Source organism: Aquarana catesbeiana, linkage group LG04 (assembly GCF_042186555.1).
Source record: "Aquarana catesbeiana isolate 2022-GZ linkage group LG04, ASM4218655v1, whole genome shotgun sequence".
NCBI classification, from domain to species: Eukaryota; Metazoa; Chordata; class Amphibia; order Anura; family Ranidae; genus Aquarana; species Aquarana catesbeiana.
Genome location: NC_133327.1, coordinates 293,198,684 through 293,226,054, shown reverse-complemented (window position 1 = coordinate 293,226,054; position 27,371 = coordinate 293,198,684). Strand labels below are relative to the sequence as shown.

Below are 27,371 nucleotides of genomic sequence, written 5' to 3'. Positions count from 1 at the left end.
CCCACCCTGAGTCCCCTAACCTGAGCAGACTCCCTAATAAGTATTGCCAGTGGCTCCAAGGCCAGGGCAAAAAGGGAGTGGAAAAGCGGGCAGCCCTGCCTTGTGCCCCTCTGGAGCGGAAAGGATTTAGATAACCTATTATTGGTTCATATTCTGGCCCTGGGGGAGCTGTATAACATTTTAAGCCAATGAAGGAAGTGGGAGCCAAACCCAAACTTGTCCATCACCTCCCATAGGAATTCCCACTCAACTGAGTCAAAGGCCTTCTTGGCGTCAAGGGAGGCTATGACTCTGATTCCACTGTTGGTGTGGGTGGCCGAAAGGTTCAGAAAGAGGCGTCAGAGATTGATGTTGGTGCCCTTGCCTGGTATGTAGCCAGTTTGATTGACATGAATTATGTCTTCCAAGACTGCCGAAAGTCGATTAGCCAGTATCTTGCCTAAGATCTTGGCATCGACATTGAGAAGAGATATTGGTCTATACGAAGAGCAATCCTCAGGGTTCCTACCAGGTTTGGGCACCAACACCACCACAACCTCTGACATACAGTCCGGCAGCTCCCCCAGAAGCAAAAATTGCTTAAACAGAGAGGGAAGCCTAGGGGCAAGTAGGTCTAGGTATTGCATGTAGAACTCTATGGGTAAACCATGAACCCCAGGAGTTTTGCCCGGCTTAAGTTGGGTCATTGCCTTCTGAACCTCTTCCAGAGTTATTTCCAAATCTGTTTTCAATTTAGAGTGAGAGAGTGCACTTGATTGGTGGTAGCAGCAGTTCATTATTTACATTGATCAGCACATACTTTTTTTTTCTAGCAGCGCATGGGTATTTATTAAAATTTTTCAAAATAAGACACCTGACTGGTCCCAATTGTTGCCCCTCCTTCTTTCAGATTGCTGCTGTACAGGGATCAAGTCAAATTCAGATTTTTGTATTTGTTACATATAACATAAATTAATTATATTTTAATAAATGGATACCTAATTTGTTTGTATTTTTGTAATATCTGCCTGGAGTTTTAAAGTGATGCTGAATATGCAATGCCTCTTTTTAAAACACTGAAAAACATATTGTACCATATTAGTATTACATACAAAGATAGTACATGCAAATAAGATCTAAGTGATATTTTTGGTACCTAATAAAAAATGAATAAAAGGCAAGCTATGGAGCACTAGGTTGCTTCTTGGGGATTCTGTCAAAATACCTAAAGAAATAACCATAAAAGCTTTCATCAAAAATACTTTAGGTTAGCTAATAAAAGTAATCATAAAAAAACGAAACTTTTGTCTTCTTTGGATGTGTTTTTCCAAAACTGGAAGCGATCATGTGATGTTAGTACACAATAGAAGATTCAACTTAGCAGTGATCTGGAAATATTTCTATCTTCATTTCTACAGAAAATAACAACTGCAAAAATCCTTGTAAGGTATATCCAATCTGGGGGTAGTTTAACAGAAGTGAGCCTTTATTTCAATGTCCTGATTATGGTTTTAAAATACCTTGCATGAGATAAAAATCAAAAAGATAGAATAGCTTGAAAAGCTGACCATGTGCATAGCAAATCTTTGCCAGTTCCTGATAAAAAAAAACTAATGTAGCCACCACATTTAAGGTTTGATAAGCTACAATTTATTATTTTTGGAGGGGTTGGATACACTTTTAAACAAAAAAGTCATTTTAAAAAGAAATATAATGAAGTACTTTGGGTCCCCAAAAAGTGTATTTTTTGACCACCTGTCTACCAGCACTGCTTATATGAACAACGATTGATAGACTCGGTATTTCAACGCAATCCTGGCTACAATTTTAAGGCTTGTCATGTTGGGTATCTATATACTTGTTGCAACATTATCTTTTATATTTTTGCAGTTGTAACATATTGTGTTTGTGTGCACTACAAAACTTTTATTGAAAATTCATGTTTGATACACAGGTGCGTTAATATTACATGACATAAACATTTCCAACTTGCAAGGGCCTTTACTTTCAGAAAATGTATATTGTTTGGTGGGGGTTTACCTAATCTTCAGGCCTAAAATGTACAATTTAACATGTGTGAAACAAATGAAACAATGGCTCAGGTAGAAAAGTGATTTAACATGGGGTTGTTAAAATAATCCAATAAAACTAGTTAAATACATGTGTAGTTTTGTATAGAGTGAAAAAGAATTTACATTTTTGTCTGTGACCCCCATTTCAGATCTTTTCTCTCAACTAAGCTGGTCATGTACTAATAGATTTGTGAATGAATGTTTGTACAAAGAGTTGTACAAAAATTCTCATCAGTACCTTCAATGAAAGTACAAAATGTTCTGTTCCTTTCCCGTTCCTTTGAATTTTTTTGTCAATGCAATGGAAATCAAATGTCGATGCAACCCATTGATGTTTAGAAAATAGAATAACCATTAAAAAAAATAATAAATTCAAATTCAATCAGTGTATGGCCAACCTTACTGTTCTTATGACTCCTGTTCAAGAAATGAGAGTAGGTGTTGCAAGAACAGGTAGACACAGACAACAAAAAAAACATTGTCAAAAGGCCTAACTTTTTCTCACTCGGCTAATAACATGTCACTGCCGGCAAGACTCTAAGCTAGGGGTTGGCAACCTATGGCTCGTGGGCTGCACCCGACCCACTGCCGCCAAATGTCCTGCCCATCAGTGCACGTGATGAATTTGTGTGCACCCGGCCTGCAGACATTTTAACCCCTTCATGCTGACTTACGCAAATATGCAGCCTCGGCTTGAAGGGGCTGTACAGCTGCACGCATCAACCCGGTACTGTTTTTTAGAGTCGGTGGTCGGCTTTCTTGGATAACAACCAATGTGGCTGAAAAAAAGCCACTCGGCTGTTATCCCAGCAGCTAGAGGGGACGTCCCCCCTCCCACAACCTTCTGTGGCTCGCCTGGGCTCTCCCGTCCCACCGGGAGGCCTGAGCAACCAGCCGGCCAGAATCGGCTTCAATTGGGTCTTGGATCTAGTATAGTCATGACATCACTTGCGGTTTACAGAGGACTTAAGGGTACTGAATTTGAAAAAAATTACAGTATTCCTTTATATACTCACCCCTTCCACAATGTCATGTGGACTAACAGCACAGCTGACAGGAAAGGAGTGTTGTAGCTTTATAGAAGCTGAACCTGTTTTAATTAAGATTTTCTCAGCTATTACCTGGTAAGGAAAAGTTGCTGTGGAAAGAAACAAAAAAAAATCTACATATATTTCTGGCAGCTCAACAAACAGGAAAATTATGAAAGTGATTTTTCCAGAAAGAAAAGTTGAAGAAAGAGTTTCAATATTTTGAATTGTATAACTGGGACTGCATATCAATCTGGGCTATACATTGTCTTTCTGTAATTGGTAATCTGATTAGCAGTTCTTACATGAAAAATAATTTGTGCTCTTGTTATTTACAGATAAGTGCCACTATAGCACTGAAAATGAACCATGCTTGTATTCATATACACCATTGAGATGGTGCAAAAATATATTGAATTCATTTTAAAGAATACAGACAGTATGACTTCATTTAGTCTGAACTTTATGTACTTGGGAGTTAGGACTATCCAGTCTTCACTGTCCAAGTCCAGAGCCATGCCAAGCCAGTAGGCTGAGTTTGTGTATATTTATACAGTCACACACCTAACACCTACCAACACATTTACTGAACAGTAGGGTGTCAGCCACATGGTATTCTGCATCTACCTTTTGGCTTTCTTAGAAGCCAATAAAAAACAAAGGTGGAAAAAACAGAAACCCACGAAGTAGATTATTTTAAAAGGAACATTCATTTCCTTGTCAGATTTTTGCAAACTTTACATTCTGTGACTCAGTGCCAAGCACTATTTGTAACATACATTCCTTATGCTTTATAAAATGTAAAGAATGTGTTTGGCTTACAGAATGCAGACTGCTATGAAAAGCTCATTTTTGTCCATCCCTTGTTTTATATTTTACCTTTTCTCAGCCAACCATTACGCTGGATTATTTGGCTTGCAGTGTCAGGCAACTATAATATCCTTTATGTGAGAACTTCTGGCAACTTCAGGGATCCAACATTCTTTCTATGTGTGATTTCAGTGCAGTGGACACAATGATTGTTCTAAGGCTTCCAAGGTTTTCATTCTCTTTCTTAACTCACCCAATCAGTCTGATTGCACTGAGAATTAGAAATATATGTATTTTAAAGCAGGTATTATAACAGTGTAGCTACGTAAAGAGTTTATTGCCAAAACAAGACTTTTTGATTTAGTACAATAGTACAATTTTTGTTTTTTATGATTACAAAAATTTGAATTGCTTTTGACATATTCAACTTCATAAAAAAGTATTTTGCTTGCACGTGATTGAATGACAGAAGTTAGTAGGCCATCACCTCATTAACTAAGCTAAGCTAAGCTAAGGGAAAATTGCCTTGTAAAGTGAACAGCCTATTTGCCTTTTGTAAATCAACCCTAGTATCCCTAATCTTTAGTCTTTGTTTTACAGCATTCCAATCCATAGAGGGAACACAGTTTATATTTCAAGGTGTTGGAGGCAGACTCCTGTGGAATTACCCATGAAATGTATTAGTATTTCATCTATGTTCTCTGTAAGCCCAGTGATATCTTGCAAAAAAGACTGAAGATTAAGAATGATGTTAGCAGTCATCCCAAATATACTCCTTCATAGTAATAGGCAGAAATCACTACCACCTGCACCTAGATGTTTATTCAATAAACAATCCGTGTTGGCAGCTCCTGTACCTGATTAATGTTCCCCAGGGGTGTATTCATGGTGTCTGGACCAGTGAAATGTACTTTTCCTATGTTTTTGTACATAAACACATGCTGCAGTTTTTAGATATTTTGCAGGGCGAAAGTAGTAATTTGTATAAAACAAAAAAAACCATAGTGATAATTATATAGAAATATTTTTCCTATTCTCACTCATGAATTAGTTCTAGCATGCAGGCACCAGAATGAGACCCTCAAGTTGTATAGGTATGCCCCTCTTTGGCATTGTCTCATAGAGCATCCATTATAATACTTATATGCTGGGTTAAATTTTTTGACTATATTTACAAAATGTTAAGGGGGAATGTTAAGGGGTCTACAGGACCCAGGTACCCACATAAAAAACCTTATGTGTATTTCTGTTGTGTTCAAAGGATCATTTCATTGGTATTCACCATGAAAGAGCAGTATGATGATAAAACACATTATTATCAGGAATATGCATAACTAATTGGTTTCCAAAGGCATAACTGTATGCTAAGCATTTACAAGTCATAATTATGTAAAACCTATGAGGTGTCTTTCACATGTTGAAGAAGACAAAAAAGCAATGCCGTGTGCCTTTGTGAAGAATAAGTGAGAAAAAAAAATGGCTACTGCCATTTAGCCTTGTTCTTAAATAATCCTTAAAAGCAAAGAACTAGAACACAATGTTTACTTTTTATGCTTTATGAGTGTATTTTGCACTGAGCATTGATTTGATGCCTTCCCCTCTTCTTATAGCTGCTTCTCTCTGTCTGCTTTGGTCTGAAAGTTTAGTACTGGTATGTATAATATATTCTCATATTACGCTTCCACTAAACTAAATACTGAATAAATTATGGTGCTACAGTCTCAAAGTCCTCTGTACATTTCAAGTGATATAATTAAATGTAATTGATTTGAAATGTCCTTGCATATTATACATATCATACTGGCAGTTTTAGCATATTGGGAGAAAGAAAATGATAGAGTAAAGCATTGCTGTGGGACACCACCTGCAGTAGCACAAAAACAATGGTTATTACCCTTCCTCTTTGCTCTTCTTCTTTACCTCTACGCCCAAGACAATCATGACCGCCATGGTGCACAGTGTGACTAATGTGGGCGGTACTTCCTCATTGTAACCTGAACAGATCAGATGACTTACTTCCTGGTCTATTTAAGCCTGCTGCTGGAGCTGCTCATTGCTGGATTAACTTCAGCTTCTCCATGATCCTCTGTTCCTGTGTATCCTGATTGAACTTCTGTTATTGACCCGGCTTGGTCGAACTTGTGATCCTGATCTCCTCATTTACCCTTGGCCTGTACTTCTGACCTCTCTCTGGCTTGCTCCACCATGTCTGACCTTGGCTTGGCTTATCGACTCTGCTACAGATCCATCTTCCTGTGTATGACCCCGGCTATCCAATCTCATCATCTGAACTGATCTTACCGTGTATGACCCCTGACCTGGCTCACGTTTCTGTTTCCTCTTGCTACTCTGTCAAGCTTACCTGGTACTCTGTAAGCACACCAGCTTTACAGTTCATCCAGCCTGTTCCTGCTACATCATGGTGACCAGCTCATCTCAGTAACTGGCAAACTGTGTTTCTCTGGGCACTGCACTCCCTGTACCACTTTCAGGGAAGTGCTGCAATTAGCCGCAAGGGGAGCCCTCTCAGCATCTCGCCTCACACCTGGTACATGACACATATGCTGCAGTGCTGAGGATCAAGCTGCAGAATTAGGTTGTTGCTTGAGCTGTGCAGATCAGAGTGCTATGGAATAAGTTGTGTTGTGTTGAAAGACTAACAGCAGAGATCTACAGTGGTAGGAAATATAAAGCAGAGCCATAAGAAGAGGTGCCGGCTTGAGGGTGAGGCTTACAGCCCAGCAGTCTGCCCTTAGCCTGACCTTGTCCAGAAGCTGCGGCCTATCTTCAATCTAAATGAATCCTGTAAGCAGGAGGAGCCAGTGAGAAAGCTACTGCACCTGGGAGGACATCATCAGAGTGCTGACATGGTGGGAGGCCTATGGGCCAGTGCTGATGTAGTGGCAGGTCTATGTGCTAGCTGATTGTCATCTTGTGCTACTGAGAAAGGGGTTCTGCCATGGGGGAATGCAGCATTTATTTTTCCTCAGGATTACAGATCTCTTAGGCTTGAGAGTGAGCACTTCACTGAGAGAGTCAAATTACTCTGGCAGGACTGCAGCTAAATTCTCCACTGACCAGTGGCTTAGTCAGGAACTGAGTAATAGATAGGTAATTTTCCATTAGAGCCTTTTGTCAGTTGTGCTGCTGTCTGACATCGCCTGTGCCAATAGTTGAGCCTATTCTTATGCTGTCTGTATTCTAAAGCTGTCTTTATTACTTTTGTGTTTTACCAATTAATTTGTAGTGCTTTTGCCTGTTTCAATAAAACCCATTCTACAATTCCAGGTGTGTCAGTGATTGTCAGGTCATAGGTAAATGGTGGGTTGTCAATGGGTAGGACATGAAGACCGAAACAAATCCAAAGGCTATTTAGGGGTTAGTGCTACAATTATTGCTATGATCAATAATTTATTTCACATATATAGTGCCTTCTGTGGGACTCTACAGAGAACATACCTAAATCCCTGAGATTTTATTTTGCTGCCACCTTTTGATCATTCTTGGTATTACAGTTCTTTGTTTTTCCTCCCCCTTCATATGACATAATTTCTTTTTTGAGGTAGGAAGGAAATCCCCCATGAGTTGATCCTTTGTTGTCTGATTCTTTAATGAAATGAAGGTGTTTTACAATGGGAGAACTAAAGTGTGTCAGGCTTTACCTTTAAAGACCTTTTTTCAAAAATGTAAGTTGAGTCAGTATTAGAAAGTTGTGACTAAAATAAATTATTTAAACCTGTATCTCTCAATAATGACTAATATTTCTCTCTTTCAACATTGTTACAGAAGGCAAACATACTGGTCTGCTAAAGAAAAAGCCAAACATAATAACAAAGACATAGATCCCAGGGTGGTAGACTGTTGACTTGGCTTAAGTCAGCGCATAAACAGCTGGAGAACTTACATAATGACTTGTTTTATGCCGCTAATATTTTTGTGTTATGTTTTTTCACAAATGTGTTATTATTGTTGGTCTTCTTTTCTGACTTTTTATTTAGATATCAGTAAAGGCAGGATAAGTTACAAAAAAAAAAAGAAAGAAAAAAAGCTTAGCTTGCATACTAAGGCTTTCTTGAAACATCAATATCTACTCCGTCTATCTATTGAAAATACTTTTTTGCATGCTCGTTATGTATTTAGTAGCTTCAAATATATAACATTTGACTGCTGCCACATCCTTCTGTAATGCAAACCTTGGATAGAGAGGCTCAGAGCATTGCATTGCAGGATGTGTTTCTGCGTGTGTAGGGGAGGATGTGCAGGTGCTCGCTTTGGGGTGTTTGCTTTGTTTTTACTACAATCAATGACATTTGTTTTAAACATCTAAATTAGTTGTTAACCAGTGTCACTAGGGTTCATACTACAAAATATGCACCTTGGTGATCTGACCTTTAAAAAATGAATTCTGATGGGTTATTGCACATTTCTCTTTAGCTGTGTCATTTGCCTTACTGAAAAAGCTTTTATATACAGTATGTAGATTACTGACATGTGACTTGATGTATGAAATAACAGAGAACTGAAATTCTGGTAGGATCAGCTGTTTATATTTGTGGATAACCTCAGACTACAGCAGACACATCTGGCTAGCAGATCCTGGGGGGAAATCTTTAAGTTATATTTGATTTTTTGGCTAGTATCCCACTGGTTTCCGTGGATAACAATTATTCTAGGGATAGTGGATATCCATCTAGACCTGCATATAGTAAAAATATGCATACATATATGGTAAGAATAAAAAAGAAAGATCCTTGTAAGCATGTTGCTATTTTTGTATACTTGTATCTGGTATTAGTCATTCTGTCACAAATTATAGAAATGTTGGTAAAAAAGTAAGGTAACGTAATTATTCAGTCTTATATCAGTTACAATTGCCTGGGCAAATAGCATGAAATTGTTGGTATTTATGTGCTGTATGAGAGGTAGACTTTGCTATAGTTGCCTAATTCCAAACTGAATATTATTGTTGTAAAGGCATGAAAGCTATTTTCAAGTGCCATTAAAATAAATTAAAAAATATGGCATCAGCTATTGTAAACATTACAATGGAACCGAAAAATGTTCTCCTGGCAAGCTTTCTGACTGTATGTTAATACTTACAGGTGAGGAAAAAGAAAAAGAAAATATGGCATTTTGTGTTTGGGCGTAAAGCCTAAGGCATGGTTAAAAAATCAGAGGAACAATTTTTACTAGCTGCATTCCATTTACAAAGTTAATTTTCATTCGTTTTCCTCTTTCAGATATGTAGTTTAGAGATTGAAAACTCTACACAGTTTGAAAATACTGAACTTTTCATTAATATCTAAGCAACAAAAAATTGTAATATGTAACTTTTAAATATTGCATGTAATTATTTGTGACACTCACCAAGCTAGAGAATGCATGACATTGAAGACATATTTGGTGAGAGTTGGTCCTCTTAGAATCCAGAATAGAGTCTACAGACTACAGGCATGATGTGTGGTTCACAAAACTGGCAAAGTAATGTGAAAATTCGCCATATTAAACATAATGCACTGCCTGTCCTTTGAGCTTAGGCCAGCTGGCTTAGAATGGCCAAAAAGAGGGCATTTGAATAAGCCAGTCCCCTCACTATAAAAAAGTGGGTTTCCAGAAGCTATATCAACAATGTGCTTTCGCTGTGATAGGGAAAGCATAAAAGCATAGGAGTGCTTCTGAAAATGATAAGGTGGGTAGCAGTAAGGTTGGAGGGAAGGTAGGGCTGCTGATGTTGTGTTGCCTCTTTACAGCTTTTCCCTGTTCACATTTACTACAGGGATAACAAGCCACATCTTTCCTAATTGTTCCTGCCTTTAAATCAACCTGTCACATGTTCTCGCCAAAGGAAGCTAAATGCTGCTGTGCTGATGCACATTGCCCATACTGTATTTCACTGTTGTCACCATACCTGGGCTCTGGCTTCCAATGCTTCTGTAAGGTACAGATGATGTTCTGGTGCCTCAGATCTGCCTTCTGGAGTAGCTGGGCATTTGAAATCCCATGAAAAAATGCCCTTCAATAGACAGGAGGCAGTGGGGAAGCACGGTGATGTCACAAGCGCTTCCCAGAAGCATTGGAAGCCAGGGTTGAAGTGTGTATTTTATCTTTTTTCAGCAACAGCTTTATTTTTAAAACAGCTTTGCAAGCGATTTAACCTTGTGGGATTAGCTTTTATTTTCATGGAGAGTCCTCTTTCAATGCCTACAACATTGGAATATTCCTGAGTTATGTGAAACAGCACAGCAGTGTTTACTATTCCATAACACCATATACAGCTTAAATGCATTTTCCAAACATGTAATTTAAAAGATTGGTGTTTTTTGCCAAGTCTCCCTTGAAATATAAGTTAAAAGACCCTCTCCCTGCTATAATATATTTTTGATTTAGCTCTCCTTGTGCTTTTTTGAGTATAAGTTGTCAATTAGCCTTGAAAATAGCCATAATTTAATATCAAAATTCAACCCCCATAGACATCAAAAAGGTTCACTGCTAAGTTTGGCAATCGCAGGATTCAACAAGTTCTAGAAGTCAAAATGACCATGTTGCTAAATTACAGCTATGCCTAACTTTTCACCTTGTATTTTTGTCAATGGAAACATGTGCCCCTTGCCTCTGTTCCAACATTTTTATTTATTTATTGGGCCTAGTGCACAGTTATACTTTTTTCCATTTACAATGAAAGAAGACATGTTTCCAATGCAATCGCATTGCATTTCTACAAACATGCCCTTCCTTATTTCAATGAGGGAACATCTAGCATATATCTGTAACAAAAATGAAAGGCTAGTATTACATTTTAGTGAACGCGCCATAAAATATTTATGCCAACAAAATGCCACTTATGTACTTGTAGTATTCTTTTTTTTTTTGTATAAAGGCGCATGTCTATTGTTATTGCTGGCTATAAAAACATGGTAGATGTAAGTAAAAAAAAAACTACTGAAATGCACAGTATTGTTCACAAAGCTCCAGTTTAACAGTTTTCTACATTTTATCTGCATAATGCTGTTTTATAGCTTGAACATCTGAAGATTTCTTGTAATAATACCAGGATTTATGACTTCAGACATTGAACATAACTTTGATCTGACACAGTTTGGCTGTAAAATGCTGTGCAAAGTTTTGTTTCTTTTCCTTGAATTAAATTTATTGAATGTCCAAAACCAACACTAAATCAGGCATGATTACGTCTGCAAGATTTCTCTTTTTATAATATGGAAAAAATGCAATTGTATAGAAAAAATAAATGCCATCTCGCTAAATGTAAAATGAATTATGTGGTCTTTAATAATAGAAGAACATTTCCAAGAAAAATGGAAATCTCTTATTTGGAGTTCTGTAAGCAGTGGTATGGACAGCTTCTGCATTCCAGAGATTAGCTGTAAACAATAGTTGGGCTTAGTAGATGGCCATTGAAGTCCAATGATTTACATTCATTTTCTAACTTTAAAGTGGTTGGGTTGTGCCCATAAAGTCCATGAACTGTGGTTCAAGTATTTCTTGGCTAGAAACTATAACTTTGAAGTAAATCTGCTATGAGAGAATATGAAGGTTGTCAATGTCTTTTTCTAGAAAAGTTGTTTGACTGATCTACATGCTTGTTCCAAAGTAGAGCGGCAATTTAGCATAAGCATCCAGTAAACTAGCATTTTCAGTAGGAGTTGAACAATGGCAGTTTCATATCTATCTTTTGTTGCAGATTTGTAAACATTTTTCCAATAACGGCAACAGTAAAAAATATCATGAAAGTATCATAGTTGTATTTATTAATTATAGTTAACATCTCAATTGCTAAATTTGACTAGTGGCTAGTGACCATATTTTTTGGCAAGATTTTGGCAAAGTGAAAATTTCCAATTTTGCACATTCCTTCCAACTAGTACAGAATGCGTCCCTCTTTTTATCAATTTTACCTAAACACTTGTCTTACTTAAAGACTTATAGTACTTATATCTTCATATGTTTAGTGTACAATACTGAATTATATTATTTTTATTTCTTCAGATTTACATTTTCAGCTTCATAGATGGCATGGATAACTTACAAAATTTACACTATTGCGATGCTTCTACTTCAATATCATGTCTCTTCAGCAGAAGATGGTGAAATACGATCAAGTAAGAAAAACACTGGATATTATACAATATAAACAATAATTTGTCTCTGTACTTCAAGTTCTTTGATCCATATTGCTTATATCTGGTTATAACAGTTTTGTTATTGGGAAAAGGGGAGGATAGGGCAGAGTTTACTGGTGACTCAAACTGCACTGAATGTAATGTTTTGCTCATTTTGATTGTTTTCTAACCTATTATGCCTATTTGTTAAAGTTGAGTTTACAGAAGTCTGAGAGGGTCTCCAGTTCCAGTCTTTTCTGAAAATACCAACATGAAAAACCAGTAGTAAAACATCAGAATGATGAGTGAATTTCCAATAAAAGGCCAGCTATCGTAGGTCGGGAAGGTCCCGATATCCCAGTTGAATGTAGGTTTGGCTCGAACATTATGTGTTCATTTGTTCGTAGAACAAACGAACATATGGTGCGCTCGCATCAAGTTCGCCCACCGCCGAGCAGCCCATAATGCACTGAGAGATCGCAGTGCCTTGACAGCTGTTGATTGGCCAATCACTGTGCAATGTGCTGTGAGAGCCATGATTGGCCAAAGACAGGGTGCCTTTGGCCAATCATGGCTCAGGGGCTAAGTCCACGTTCCACACTATATAAGGCTGCTGCTTACACGGCGGCCGTATATAGTGAATGAATCAAGATTAGGCAGGTAGTTAGTGTAGTGTGCAGTCAGTCAGTGTATTATACTGTATATATAATGCAGTTCAGAGTATATAGTGCAGTTAGTATAGTATATATTACACAGTTAAGAGTATATAGTGCAGTTAGTGTAGTATATATATATAATACAGTTCAGAGTATATAGTACAGTCCATACAATATATATAATACAGTTCAGAGTATATAGTACAGTCCATACAATATATATAATACAGTTCAGAGTATATAGTGCAGTCCGTATAGTATATATAATACAGTTCAGAGTATATTGTACAGTCCATATAGTATATATAATACAGTTCAGGGTATATAGTGCAGTCCATATAGGATATAAAATACAGTGCAGAGTATATAGTGCAGTCCGTATAGTATATATATTACAGTTCAGAGTATATAGTGCAGTCAGAGTAGTATATATAATACAGTTGGGAGTATATAGTGCAGCCCATATAGTATATAAAATACAGTGGAGAGTATATAGTGCAGTCTGTACAGTATATATAATACAGTGCAGAGTGTATAGTGAAGTCTGTATCGTATATATAATACAGTTCAGAGTATATAGTGCAGTCAGTGTGGTATATATAATACAATGGAGAGTATATAGTGCAGTCCCTATAGTATATATATAATACAGTTCAGTGTATATTGTGCAGTCAGTATAGTATATATAATAGAGTTCAGAGTATATAGTGCAGTCTGTATTGTGTATATAGTGTAGTCTGTATGGTGTATATATAATACAGTTCAAAGTATATAGTGCAGTCCATATAGTATATATAATACAGTTCAGAGTATATAGTGTAGTCCGTATAGTATATAAAATAAAGTGCAGAGTACATAGTGCAGTCCGTATAGTATATATAATACAGTTCAGTGTATATTGTGCAGTCAATATAGTATATATAATACAGTTCAGACTATAAAGTGCAATCTGTATAGCATATATAATACAGTTCAAAGTATATTGTGCAGTCCGCATAGTATATATAATACAATGCAGAGTACATAGTAAAGTCTCTATAGTATATATAATACATATAGAAAAGGGGGGTTTTGGGACTTTAAATGAAGCACATAAAATAAAAAATATAAAATATGTGCCTCCATCCCTGGTTCAGGTAAACAAAGAAGGGCATTTGGGACTTTAAATGAGGTTATTGACTGGTAGGGGTTGAGTTGTATGTAAACATGTTTAAATGACATGAGTAATAAAATACAATGCAGTAGTACATAATTTCTGTCAATTAAACATGTTTACATTCAATTCAATTCAATTCAACCCCTACCAGTCAATAACCCCATTCAAAGTCTCAAATTCCCTTCTTTATTTTGTATATATAATATAGTTCAGAGTATATAGTGCAGTCTGTATAGTATATATAATACAGTTCAGAGTATATAGTAAAGTCCGTATAGTATATATAATACAGTTCAGAGTATACAGTGCAGTCCATACAGTATATATAATACAGTTCAGAGTGTATAGCGCAGTCCGTATTGTATATATAATACAATTCAGAGTATATAGTGCAGTCCCTATAGTATATATATATAATACAGTTCAGTGTATATTGTGCAGTCAGTATAGTATATATAATAGAGTTCAGAGTATATAGTGCAGTCAGTGTAGTATATATAATACAGTGAAGAGTATATAGTGCTTGAGAGAGAGTAATACAAGTATATATAATACAGTTCAGAGTATATAGTGCATATAGTGTATATATGTATACCCTGTTTCCCCGAAAATAAGACCTAGCATGATTGTCAGTGATGGCTGCAATATAAGCCCTACCCCCCAAATAAGCCCTACCCTGTTTCCCCGAAAATAAGCCCTACCCTGAAAATAAGACCTACAAGGACTTTAACTAGGGCTTATTTGGGTGGGTAGGGCTTATATTGCAGCCATCACCGACAATCACGCTAGGTCTTATTTTCGGGGAAACAGGGTAATACAGTTCAGAGTGTATAGTGCAGTCCGTATTGTATACATAATACAGTTCAGAGTATATAGTGCAGTCCGTACAGTATATATAATACATTTCAGAGTTTATAGTGGATATACTATAGTGATATACAACACTGATGTCACTATAAAATACAGTGGAGAGTATGTAGTGCCATCAGTGTAGTATATATAATACATTACAGAGTATATAGTGCAGTCAGTGTAGTATATATACTACAGTGGAGAATATATAGTGCAGTCAGTGTAGTATATATATAATACAGTGCAGGGTATATAGTGCAGTGCAGAGTATATAATACAGTGTATTGAAGTGGTTAGGGAGAACCCTATGACAGAATTAAGAAAGAAAATGGTGTGGGTCCCCCCCAAAATCCATACCAGGCCCTTTGGGTCTGGCGTAGATTTTAAGGGGACCTCCATACCAAAATGTTTTTTAAAGTTGGCGTGACCCCCCCAAAATCCATATCAGACCCTTATGCGAGGAAGTAGCCGGGCAGGCCAGGAAAGTGGGGGATGATCGAGCGCCCCCCCCTCCTGAACCATACCAGGCCACTTGCCCTCAACATGGGAAGGGTGCTTTGGGGTGCCCCCGAAAGCCCCTTGTCCTCATGTTGATGGGGAGAAGAGCCTCTTCACGACAACACTGGCTGGTGGTTGTTGGGGTCTGCAGGAGGGGCTTATCGGAATCTGGAAGCCACATGCCCTCAACATAGAAAGGAGGCTTTGGGATCCCCAAAAATACTATCTCCCCATGTTGATGGGGAAAAGAGCTTCTTCCCGACAACCCTGGTCATTGGCTGTCAGAGTCCGCGGGCAGGGGGCTTATCGGAATCTGGAAGCCCCCTTTAATAAGGGGCCCCTAAGATCCTGGCCCCCTCCTATGTGAATGGGTATCGGGTACTTTGTATCCCTACCCATTCACCAAAAAAAGTGTCAAAAAGTAAAAACCACAACAGACAGTTTTTGACATATCCTTTATTAAAAAAGAAAAAAAGTGTCCCGTGATGTCCATTCATCTTTTTTGACAATTTGCATGTTCGCTAGAACTTTTTGCCTGTTCACGGTGTTCTGGTGCGGGTGTTCAGCCCATCCCTAATTATAGGCCTTGATGCAAACATAGAAACATTACAAACTTGTAATTTTCTGCTAGCTACATACTATATATTATATTACTACTAATAGTATTAAGAACAACAACAGATCCACTCCACAGAGGAGTTTGTTGACCATTTGGTAAACTGTGAACTGGGAGAGAAAGCATTGAAGGGTGACCATATAGAAAACACAGTGTAAAACTGTTCACTTTAAGGTTATCCTAAAAGACAGAAGGGCACCCCTTGCAACTGGAAAGACATTTAAATTTGTGTATAGAAAAGGCCCTATCCTTTAAATGCTTTGGAAATGTGAAAAAACGTATTGTATTGTTTCACAAAAAGGTTGGATGTGTACTTAAAAGCACAAATCTAGAGAGTGACTAATGCCATTTCAAGGATTTAAGGATCTAAGAAACTTTTTTCCCAGTAAAAGAAATTGGATCACGCGTAAAAAATGCCTTAATTCCGATCATCAATGGGTCATGCAGCGTACACACGACCGGACCTTCCGTCAGAAAAGGTCCGATGGAATCATTCCGTCTGACATTCCGATCGTGTGTGGGCTTCATCAGACTTTTTCTTTCTAAAATTCTGATGGACCTAGAAATAGAACACGTTTCAAATTTTTCCTGCCGGGAAAACCGTTCGTCTGTATGCTAGTCCGATGGACCAAAAATGACGCAAGGGCAGCTATTGGATACTGGCTATTGAACTTCCTTTTTCTAGTCCGGTCGTACGTCATCACGTTCTAAACGAATGGACTTTGGTGTGATCGTGTGCAGGCAAGTCCGTTTCAGCGCAACTCCGTCGGAACTCCGGCGGAAAGATCGTCAGAGTCTACTCTGACGGAAAGCCCGGTCGTGTGTATGCGGCATTACATGTTCTAAGAATGTAATGTTTGTTTTTGGTTTCTTTTTCAAGTCTGTGTTCATGTGTGTAACCATATAAGTATATAACTGAAGTTATCTTAAACCTTGAAAATGTCTGACGCTAGGCCATGTAGTAGTACAGTCCAGTAATTAGAGTTGGACGAATGGATCAGGCCGAGCAAAAGTTCAGCCAGAACCGTTTGCCGTTTGGAAAACAACCAAATTTGCCCTGCAATGCACTGTGCGCTGCACAGTGCATTCTGAACCCTGATTGGGGAAAGTTTTAGCCAACCAGGGTGCAGTGAATAGCTGGTTGTTAAGGAGTGGGCCAGAAAGCCTGCCGCGGCATCCTTAACAATTGATGAGTCATCAGCTGTCAATGGGCTTCCCCACTGACTGCATAATAAAAAAAAAACTTTGCTGGCAAATAAAAAAAAATGGTGTGGGTTCTCTCAAAAATCCATACCAGACCCTTATCCGAGCATGCAGCCTGGAAGGCTAGCAAAGGGGGGATGAGCGTGTACCTCCCTCCTCCTGAATCATACCAGACCACATTCCCTCAACATGGGGGGTGGGTGCTTTGGGGCAGCAGGTCTCTGCCCCCCCAAAGCACCTTGTCCCCATGTTGATGGGGACAAGGGCCTCATCCCCACAACCCTGGGGTGTGGTTGTGGGGGTCTGTGGGCAGGGGGATTATCTTCCATTAGCTCATTTGTGAGGTTTAACAAGGGGGCTCCCAGATCCCGACCCCCCATGTGAATGAGTATGGGGTACATAGTACCCTTACCCATTCACCAAAAATGTGTCAAAAAGTAATAAGAACAGAGACAGTTTTGACAATTCCTTTAATAAAAAATAATAATAAAAAAAAAACAATGTCCCTTGATGTAGATTCGTCATCAATCATGATGCCCCCGCCACCACTGGACCAATAAAAGTAAAAAAAATCTGTCCGCTGTCAAGGTAAACTGTGGAATGCCTGGCTTGCTGTTTGACAGCTTTTATATAGGTAAGGGGCAGAGCCACCTGGCGACGTCACCTGGTGGCACTGCCCCCCTTACCTATATAAGAACTGTCAAACAGCAAGCCAGGCATTTGGCGGTTTGCCTTAGTTGACAGCGGAGTGTTTTTTTTTTTTTCGGTGGTGGGCATCGTGATTGACGATGGATTTACATCGGGGGACACTGTTTTTTTATGTTTTATTTTTAGGAATTTTCAAAAACTGTCTCTGTGTTTTTATTACTTTTGTCAATTTTTGGTGAATGGGTAGGGGTACTATGTACCCCATACTCATTCACATAGGGAGGGGCCGGGATCTGGGGGCCCCCTTGTTAAACCTCACAAATGCGCTTCTGGAAGAATGTTCAAACATTGTCATAGAAACACCCCTAAACTTTGTGGACAGCCTTCCCAAAAGATTTGAAGCTGTTATAGCTGCAAAGGGTGGGTCAACTCAATATTGAACCCTATGGACTAAGATTAAAGTTCATGTGTGTGTAAAGCAGGCATCCCAAAACTTTTGACAATACAGTGTATGTGCCACAAATTATGATAATCCAGGAACCAACTCAATGTTGTAAACCTAAAAGTTATTTATTGATAAAACAGTGCATGAAAAAGAGTCCATCATAGAAGATCTGGGGCTCTTGAAACCAACACACAATCGGCAATAGTCACGCAGGTGCTGTAGAGGATTGTTCCACAATATCTGTGCAATGCTAATAATGATGACATCATCATTATCCCGACTTGCATGCTTACATATCAGAGCGACCCACTTGTGCTGGCTGCTGTGGTGGTGTGCTGCAAGCCAAGGAGTGGAAAATGTGACTTAACATGGGCTACCCAGGATAGAGGCCAGGATGTATGGTGAGGCATGACCCATGTATCCACTACAAGGATATCTACACAGGGTAGATGCCGGAGTCGTGCAAGCTGAAAATGCTATGACGGATGTGACCTCACAAGAGGGATGGAAGGACAGACCTGCTACCCAGAACAAACAGCTGGGAAGTGCAAGCTGAGGCTTGTGTCATGCCGTATCCAAGACCTGGTCATGGCCATACATCCTGGCCAGTATCCCGGGTATGCAACTCTTGTTAAGCCACATTTTCCACTCCTTGGCCTGCCACACACCACCACCACTGCCAGCACAAGTGGGTTGCTCGGATATGTAAACATACAAGTTGGGATAACTTTGTGTTATCATTATTACCATTGCACAAACACTGTGGAACAATCCATTACATGTTGCAGCACCTGTTTGGCTATTGCTGATGGTGTATTGGTTTCAAGAGCTCCATAGCTCCTATAATGTACTTTTTTTAATGCACTGTTTTATCAATAAAGAACTTTTTGGTTTTACAACGTTGAGCTGGTTCCAGGATTATCATCATTGGTAGCACATATATTGATGTATTGGACATACTTAGGCAGTCCCTGAGAGCTTTCTTTGCCCAAGTGAACTTGTATATGGTTTCAGCTGAAGGATTTATGTAATCTATGCAATTTATGCAATCTAAAATGAACTTTGTAAAATGAATAGAACATTCCATAGACACTTGCTCGAGGGAGTGTATTACAATATTGATGTCATATGTGTCTTTAATGGTGTCATGACATCATAAGAAATTATATAAGGGTTGTTCGTTTTTGCACTGTTGTCCTGTTAGAGCTGAACCTTGCAAGGTATGCTGGAATTTGCAGTTCCATCAGAGCAAATTCTCATAAACCAAATATGTTGTTAAGATTAATTTATTTTATCCACTGATATATGACCTCAGTAACATAGTTAAGGGATCAGATTACCGACATAAACCCAAGAGTCTAAACAATTACTTTAGTATAATTCAGAAGATAGCATTTACAGATGTTGCTTCAATGTGAAAAGAGGTGATATTCTTGTTTTCCTTGTGAATTGGATACCTTCTGTTTTTTGAAGATTTTATTTAAGGGCATTTCTTTTGTTTGGCTCAATGTGTTGGCAATGGCTTTTGATGTTTCAGATTACTTTTTCCATCTCAACTCTTTGTTGCACTTCTAGGGATTTATATTGTTAAATAAGTATACAGTATGCTGGATAAACGAAAGCTTCCACTGAATTACCATAGAAAATCAATATGGAACATAGAGTTATACATAGAGTTATACAGTATTTATGATATTTCAGTGTGTCCCAGTATAAAATAATATTATAAAACTTAGAGAAGCCGAGCAGAGTCCATCTAAACTAGAGGTTGATAATATGCTAAATTTTAGATACTTTGCATGTGGCACCACTGTTTTCAAAGACTGAAATTAAAATGTTTCAAATTTTGCTTAAAAAACACTCCAAGTTAGCTGTAGGCTCAAATATATCATCAATAAAGTAGCAGTATTGTTTAGTAACCTTCTTTTGATAGCACAAGAATTTATTAATTTTTTAGTGCTAGAAGTGCCCAATAAAAGGGTCAGATTGGACTGTTACTGGGGGACTCAAAACAACTAGTATTATTAGTTAGGGTTTCTACCATACTAGCATGTTTACACAAGTGTCCTAACTTTAACAGGACATGTTTGCAATATTATTTATAGGAACAACACAACAAAAGAACTAACTAAATATTGAAAAATGACTACTATGCTATTGAATGAGCTTTTGGGTATTTGTCATTTACACAGCTTTTTGTAAACCAATATTTATAATCCTTTACAATTAACTAAAAAAACATTAAATTGACAATTATAAATGGTAGTGTACCATGCCTCCTAGATAGAAAAAGAGCACGAATGGTAACATGTCACCCCAAAAGTCCATGTGGGCTTAAATTGATTGATCTGTCAGTATTTTTACCACTGGTAACATTTTTTTAAATAAAACTGAAAGTTTTCCACTCTAATGGTTACTAGTCTTACACATCAAGTAGGCAGAGTGGCATCCCCATACAAAGAAGACCATGAACTAGGCTGCATGCTGTTCAGCATCATGTTAGTCCTTTGAAGGTGGGGTGTGGGGGGCTTTTCAGCACCCACCTGGCACTGGGCTTGTCTTCACCAAGTATGCTCCAAGGAGATAATAATAATATAGGGGGCTATGTACAAATTCCTGTTTCTAGTTTTTAAGAAGGCATTCTACTACACAGTGTGTCTTTTTAAACAAATTCAAAGCACAAGTGCACTTGTTTTTTCTATGTCCTTCCTTTCTGAACTTTCATAATAAATTAAGATGCAGATGGGTCATCCCACAGGCTCACTTCAGACTCCATGTATTGCAGTGAAAAGTCCCTCTACAGCCAGGCAGGTTAAAGCCTACATTTAAGTAAAATGTTAAATGTTAAAAAAATCAGCACAAGGAATTATATACTGTATACATTTTAAGAGAAATGTCAATTGTGCTGGCTGTCCTTGTTGAAATTTGAAGTCCTCTGCCTCTCCTCCCTGCAGTCATAATCTTCAGGTGCTGCAGGGGTTAATATGAGTGCTGGACCCATCACAGGCACTAGTCAAGTGTGCCAACTATGGCCACCCATTCCGCCTCCTTCCTCCATTCATAGAAGCTGTACTGTAGCCCCCACGCTTTTCATTTATGGAAGCTTTAGCACAGTTTCTATGAGTTGAGGAGGGGGGGAAGAAAGGGACTGGCATACTTGGCACTGTTGATAAGTGCTCATGACAGTTCCAGCACATGTATTTTACCCCTGTGGCATGGAAAGATTACAACTATGGGGGGTAAGGGAGGGAGGTGACGACTTTAGATTCCAACTAGGACAGCCAGTGCCAGCACAGAGGGCATTACTTAAATTATGTAAGTACCATCCCTTGTCCTTGTCCTTCCATCCCTTGTCCTGATTTTGATAAAAAAAATATTAAAATGAAAGTAAATTAAGGCTGCTCACATGTGGGTACCAGGAATGCGAAGATTACAGAACAGGGGCTGTACTGCAATCGGGAAGCTGCACAGTAAACACCTCAGAGTTGTGGAGTTGTAGGTAGGTATGTCTCCTCATGGTAAGGTGCCTTGTCAAGGTTAGGAGGCCTGCATGCATCAAAAAAAGCTAAAAGCTATGCTTCCTGGAAATTCAGCCTGATTACAGAGTCAAAGAGCTGACTCAGTAAAGGGTCAGAACTCTGCAATGACACTACTGCTTCACCACAGAGAGCAGCTGCTGGCAGGAGACAGACTTTTCTGCACAGGTTATGGCTGTTGTAGAAAGAAAATTAATTTTAAAACTTTGAACACCTTCTGTTTTGATGCGCCTGGATGTATTAAGGAATTGGTTCATAAGAAGCTACGAGAATCCTTTAAGCTATACTTTAAGCTCAAGCCACTCTCCTCTGGTTCTGAAGTACAGCGGGTCACCCTGATTATTACATAGTTGCAGGGGGATCCCCAGTCTTGGTCTTTTAGTCTCTCCGCAGATGACCCAGCCAGAGGGTCAGTTGAAGAATTTTTCAAGGCCCTGGGTTTACTCTATGATGATCCTGATTGTGCCCACAGAAGCTAATCTTAAGTCATTACGTCAGGGTAAACGCACTGCTGAGCAATACTGTTCTGATTTCCACTGCTGGGCTCCTGACTAAGGGTGGAATGACCCCACTCTAATGCAGCGTACACACGAGCGGAGTGAACCCCTAAGGACTTTTCAACGGAGTTCCAACGGAGTTCCGACGAAACGGACGGTCCCACCAAAGTCCGTTTGTTTCTAAAGTGATGACATATGACCGGACTAGAAAAGGAAGTTCAATAGCTAGTAGCCAATAGCCACCCTTGCGTCGTTTTTGGTCCATCGGACTAGAATACAGACAAGCGTTTTTTTTTATAGGAATCGAGTTCGTCGGAAAGATTTGAAGCATGTTCTATTTCTAAGGTCCATCAGATTTTTTGACAGAAAAGGTCCGACGAACCCCCACACGATCGGAATGTCCGACGGATTAGTTCCGTCGGACCTTTTCTGCCGGAAAGTCCGCTCGTGTGTATGCGGCATTAAAAGCCAATTCAGGTTAGGCTTATCTGATTCCATCAAGGACTTCTTAGTTCACTACCCTGAACCGAAGTCATTGAATGAAGTAGCCATCCGTATAGACAGGCGTTTATGGGAAAGGCGTACAGAGAGGTTTGTTTCTTTGCCCCCTAGTATGCTGCCCACCTTTTGTTATTTTCCTGAGCCCTCTCAGCCTCTTCAGAAGGATAAGCCCATGCAAATTGGCGCTACCCATTTATCCTCTGGGGAAAAGGCTAGAAGGAGATCTCAGGGTCTCTGCTTATATCGTGGCAACCTTGGCCACTTTGTCGCTAGCTGTCCTAATAAGCCGAGAAACTCCAAGAGTCTAGTGGTGGTGGGGTCTGCTTCCATAGACCATACTGTGTCTGTTTCCCTCAGAGATGGCTTATTTGTTCCTGCACAACTGAGTTATGTCAAGTTTTCTCACCACCTCTCCGCTTTCATTGATTCTGGTGCTGCTAGCAATTTCATTGATAGGGACCTAGCACATAGTCTACAGATTCCGTTCACTAAGGTACACAGACCCTTCTCAGTCTTAGCCGTTGATAATTACCCCTTGTCCATGGGTCTGTTGACCTTGTGTATGGTACCTATTACCCTGACCATTGGGGAATTTCACAGGGAGACAATCAGCTTCTACCTGATCTCTTCTCCTGCTTATCCCCTTATCTTGGTGTATCCCTGGCTTAAACTTCACAACCCGCACATAGACTGGGCTGCAGAAGAGATTGGGTCCTGGTCCAAGACCTGCATTCAGAATTGCATTAAGACCGCTGACCAGTTGTCAATGTATAACTCTTGTATGACCAGTACCCCTGTCTGTGTTCACCTGGAAGGTGATTGATCTGATCAGTCACCTGATTTAAGCAAACCGAACACTCTATCCCTTGCTTGTGATAGAGACAGTTACCTGCATTGTTCCTGATGAAGCCTCTCAATTGTCTGTCTTGTTTTGCTGTTGGATTTCCCTGTGTATGACCCGGATCGGAAATTGGACTATTCCCTGAACTCAGTCTGCCTTCACCTAGACTGTCATTGGATCGGATTTTGGACTATTCCCTGAACTCAGACTGCCCTATTACCTGGACTGTCTTAGAACCAGGCTATCTGTCTGCTAAACTGCAAGTAGTCTGTTGTGTGCTCTGTTCACGTCTCCCCTGGTATGGTGGCCAGGCACTATAACATTGTGTGTAAGTCCTGGGGGCAACCAAGTACCGGTAGGCCTGCTTATCTTAAGGGAAAGGGGCTGCTATAGGTGAAGTGCACAGTAGCTAGCTATAGTGTCTGACCAACTGCATTGAGGTAGACGTGACATTCGTGACACCCTGCTTCTTGATAGCTGTTACTTATTGACAATTTATGTGTAAAAAAATATATATAGTTTGTCCATTTGTTCCTGCAAAACAAAGAAAGACAGCTGTAAAACTCTTTCCCATTTCTGTAGAAAAGGAAGATGTTGTGCCACAAACCTGGGTAGTAAGAACTTTGTGTATTGTGGAAAGAATATGTGTGCTTGGGTCCTGTGTAGTGCACTTTGTCTCAAAGTGCACTACACAGGTCAAAGAGTCGAAGGTCAAAGAGTTGTGTATGTGCCACAGAAGGTATGAAGTGGGGTAGTGGTAAAGGTTTATTTTATTTCCACCCACTGTTGAGGTTTGGTGTTTACACCAGTCGAGCACTCTGCCCAAGTTGACAGCTTTATAACATAGTGAGGTATTGAGTAGTCCAAGCCAACCTTCTTTTTTGGGCAAGTGAAGGATAGAATGACAAAAGCTTGCTGTTTTCTTTGCCAAAATGCATTTGGGAAAGAGGGACTGTGCCTCAGGTGCATGTAGCCAGTGCCTGAGTACATCTCAGGTGTTACATCTCTCAAAACCGGTAGGTGAGAAAGATTTACCTTTCCAATATGAATCAAATTTATTTCTGAATTAGACAGAAATTTAAAGTGTAGGCCTTGTCTAGATCACTTTGTACAAAAGTACTTAGGTACCTAAGTACCTAGGTGGCTATGTACCTATGGTATTTTGGGCCCATTTAAAAAGTTGTGTTTCACGAGGGCAATTTCTGATCCATATGTAGGCCAAAGATTACCCACAGAGGCCCTGAATTCATAGGTTTTGTCATTTTGGGTTATGCCTCCAACATCCAGATTGGTTCTGATCTTGTATAGAAGGGGTTGAAGCACCAGGATGAATAGCAGTGAATATTCTTGCAAGGTACCATTTCAAATGGAGAAAGGGTTAAATAGAATGTCATTGGTGTCAAATGCCTTTTCTGCATCTGTGGATAAAATGCAGCCTGAAAGTATTTTACTAAGTGTCTCTGGAGTTTCTATTATAGTATGATAGGTGAAGGGCCATTAAGCCCACACACTTCCAATTTAATGTTAGCTGTTGCCCATGAAAAATCCTTGACCATCATAGAAGCTTCCAAGAATGCATGTCCCTCCTGTCCTGTGTTGGTTTAGGAAGATCAGAAGAGACAATGTAGGAACAGATACATTCTAGTCTGTGGGGTTTCAAGCATCTTGGATAGGCTTCAGGTAAACTAAAAAGGAACTTATAGTAGTTCCTATAGGCTTGGGAGATTTTCTGAGGGAATTAAGTGTGATTCCTATTACAAAAGTCAATTTGTGGGATGTTGGTGTTACACTGCTGTCTATGCACAGTGTTTGCTAAAAGTTTGCCACATTACCACTTTACCTGACTCATAGAACATGCGGAAGCATTTGGTCAGAGATGCTTTAGCTTTGCCCAGGAGTAGTTCTTATGGGCAATTTATGGCTTGGGCTAATTTGGCTTTGTTTGGTTGAGGTAGCAACCCGGGCATATTGAAGTGCACCAATGATCATATTATTTTGCATTAGACAATGTTATTCAACAAATAAATAGTGTGCAGCTATACTAAAGTGAAATTAAGATATATGGGGACCCTATCAAAGAGGCACCCTCATAGATCCTATTATGGGTGTGACCAATGTTAAATCAATTGTCAAAAACTATGAACCATATTAAGGCATGGAAAGTGCCTAGTACTACTAAAGTGCAATAAACATTGTATACTCATAATGTCCCTGAATATATATGAATCAACAGGGTATATGGGGACCTCAACTAATCAGTACCCACAAATGTCCCATTGTAAATGTCATAAATGACTCACACATATATGCATAACGTGACATAAAACACAGTGACTAGTGCAATGAATGAAATCAAAACATATGGTTAACATTTCAAAAGTTCACAATGTGGCAAAATTGCTTAACAATGTACAGAAATGCGTAAGGCTGTAAAGAAAGTCCAAGATAGTGTGACAAGAAGAGTTCTAAAGGATAATGGTCCAATGGAAATGGTTAACTATCTCAAAAATCGGCAAAAGGGTCACTACCGTGAGGGGTATCCACCACCTATAGGAATCAAGGAAGCTTACCAGAGCTTAGGGACCCAATTAGCATATGCCTAATGGGTCAAATGGCAGGGGTAACTATATACCAATGGAGGGATGTTTCCTCAACCACTCTCCGCAGGACACTCCTTATGGCAACTCTAAGGAAGCCACAGCTCCACCACAAGCTCCACCACTCTTTGGGGCGACTTTGAGGGACCTCCAGCTCCACACATAAACAAAAATATTTCTTCTCAATAAAACTCAAGTGAATTTTCATCCAGCAAAAAAAAAAAGGAGAAACAGAACGCTTCCACATAGTGTAATACCGTATAATTTGGGGATTTATTAAAAGTTAGAACACTTACATTTAGCTGATACAAAAGTACTTATCATGTTATCTCACAGCAAACAGCATGGAAGATGCAATGGCTTGGACAAGACTTGTTCCGACGCGTTTCATCTACTTAGACATCATCTGGGGTGTAAGTCTGTCTTAGTCATTGCGTTTAAATAGAAAATATGACCCAAATCAAATAAACAACCTTTGACATGGCATGTGGAAATTTTTAAATCTTAATATCCTGGTGCACATCAAGATGGCGCATATGCGTGTGCATCAAGCCTCGATCTAATTAGAAGGCGTGCGTGCACACCCTCTACATCTACGTCGCACCTCCTGAATGAGACGTGGAAACTTGCATGTCATACCTAGTTTTCAAGCTATAAAATAATTGTAATGGCACCAGAAATGGCGCTTCAAGCCTCACTTCAAGATCAGGAGTGCATGCGCAGTATCTTCCCATAATTAGAATGAAGGAAAAAGCGAGATTCATAACCCAAATCATTGAAAATCATAAATTATAATTAGCTCCAAACTAATTTGCAAAAATTATACAATGCAGAGGCAGACTGGCAAGTATGCATAGGCTACCAAAACTATATATCTTATATCACGGCCGTCATTTGAAGCGGGTCACATAAATGCATTTCACATGAAAATTAAAATACATAAATGTGTCAATACATAAATACACGAAATATCTCCAAATCACATCATTAAAATCATTTATTTATATAAAACTTAAGATGAAAAAGTTACAAAAAAGTACAACCACTGGTAAAATAGTATAACTAAATAGTACTTGAACTGTACAGACACCACAACCAACTACATGTGGAGGTCCAATACAGTATAGCTAGATGGTAATTATGATGTATCGTTCCCATGACAGACTACACAAGAAGAACCAATCTGTCAAAGATAATGAAAGAAAATTAAATACTAACATAAAAGTGAAAAAATCTATTTTAGAAATCACTGGGTCTCTCAGATTCCAAAAATTGGATAAAAGGCTCAGCGTCTGTACGAACTAAGCCTTATTGATAAA

The 27,371-nt window shown here is 39.1% G+C and overlaps 1 protein-coding gene across 1 annotated transcript in view; it reads left to right on the top strand.

The window, feature by feature from the left end:
* Window positions 1–27,371, top strand: part of LOC141140001 (uncharacterized) — a 407,741-nt gene that overhangs the window by 60,340 nt on the left and 320,030 nt on the right. Inside the window, exon 2 of the mRNA XM_073626689.1 lies at window positions 11,894–12,006. Coding sequence (XP_073482790.1) covers window positions 11,916–12,006 — 91 coding nt within the window. The 5' untranslated portion in view covers window positions 11,894–11,915. The remainder of the gene's footprint in view (window positions 1–11,893; window positions 12,007–27,371) is intronic.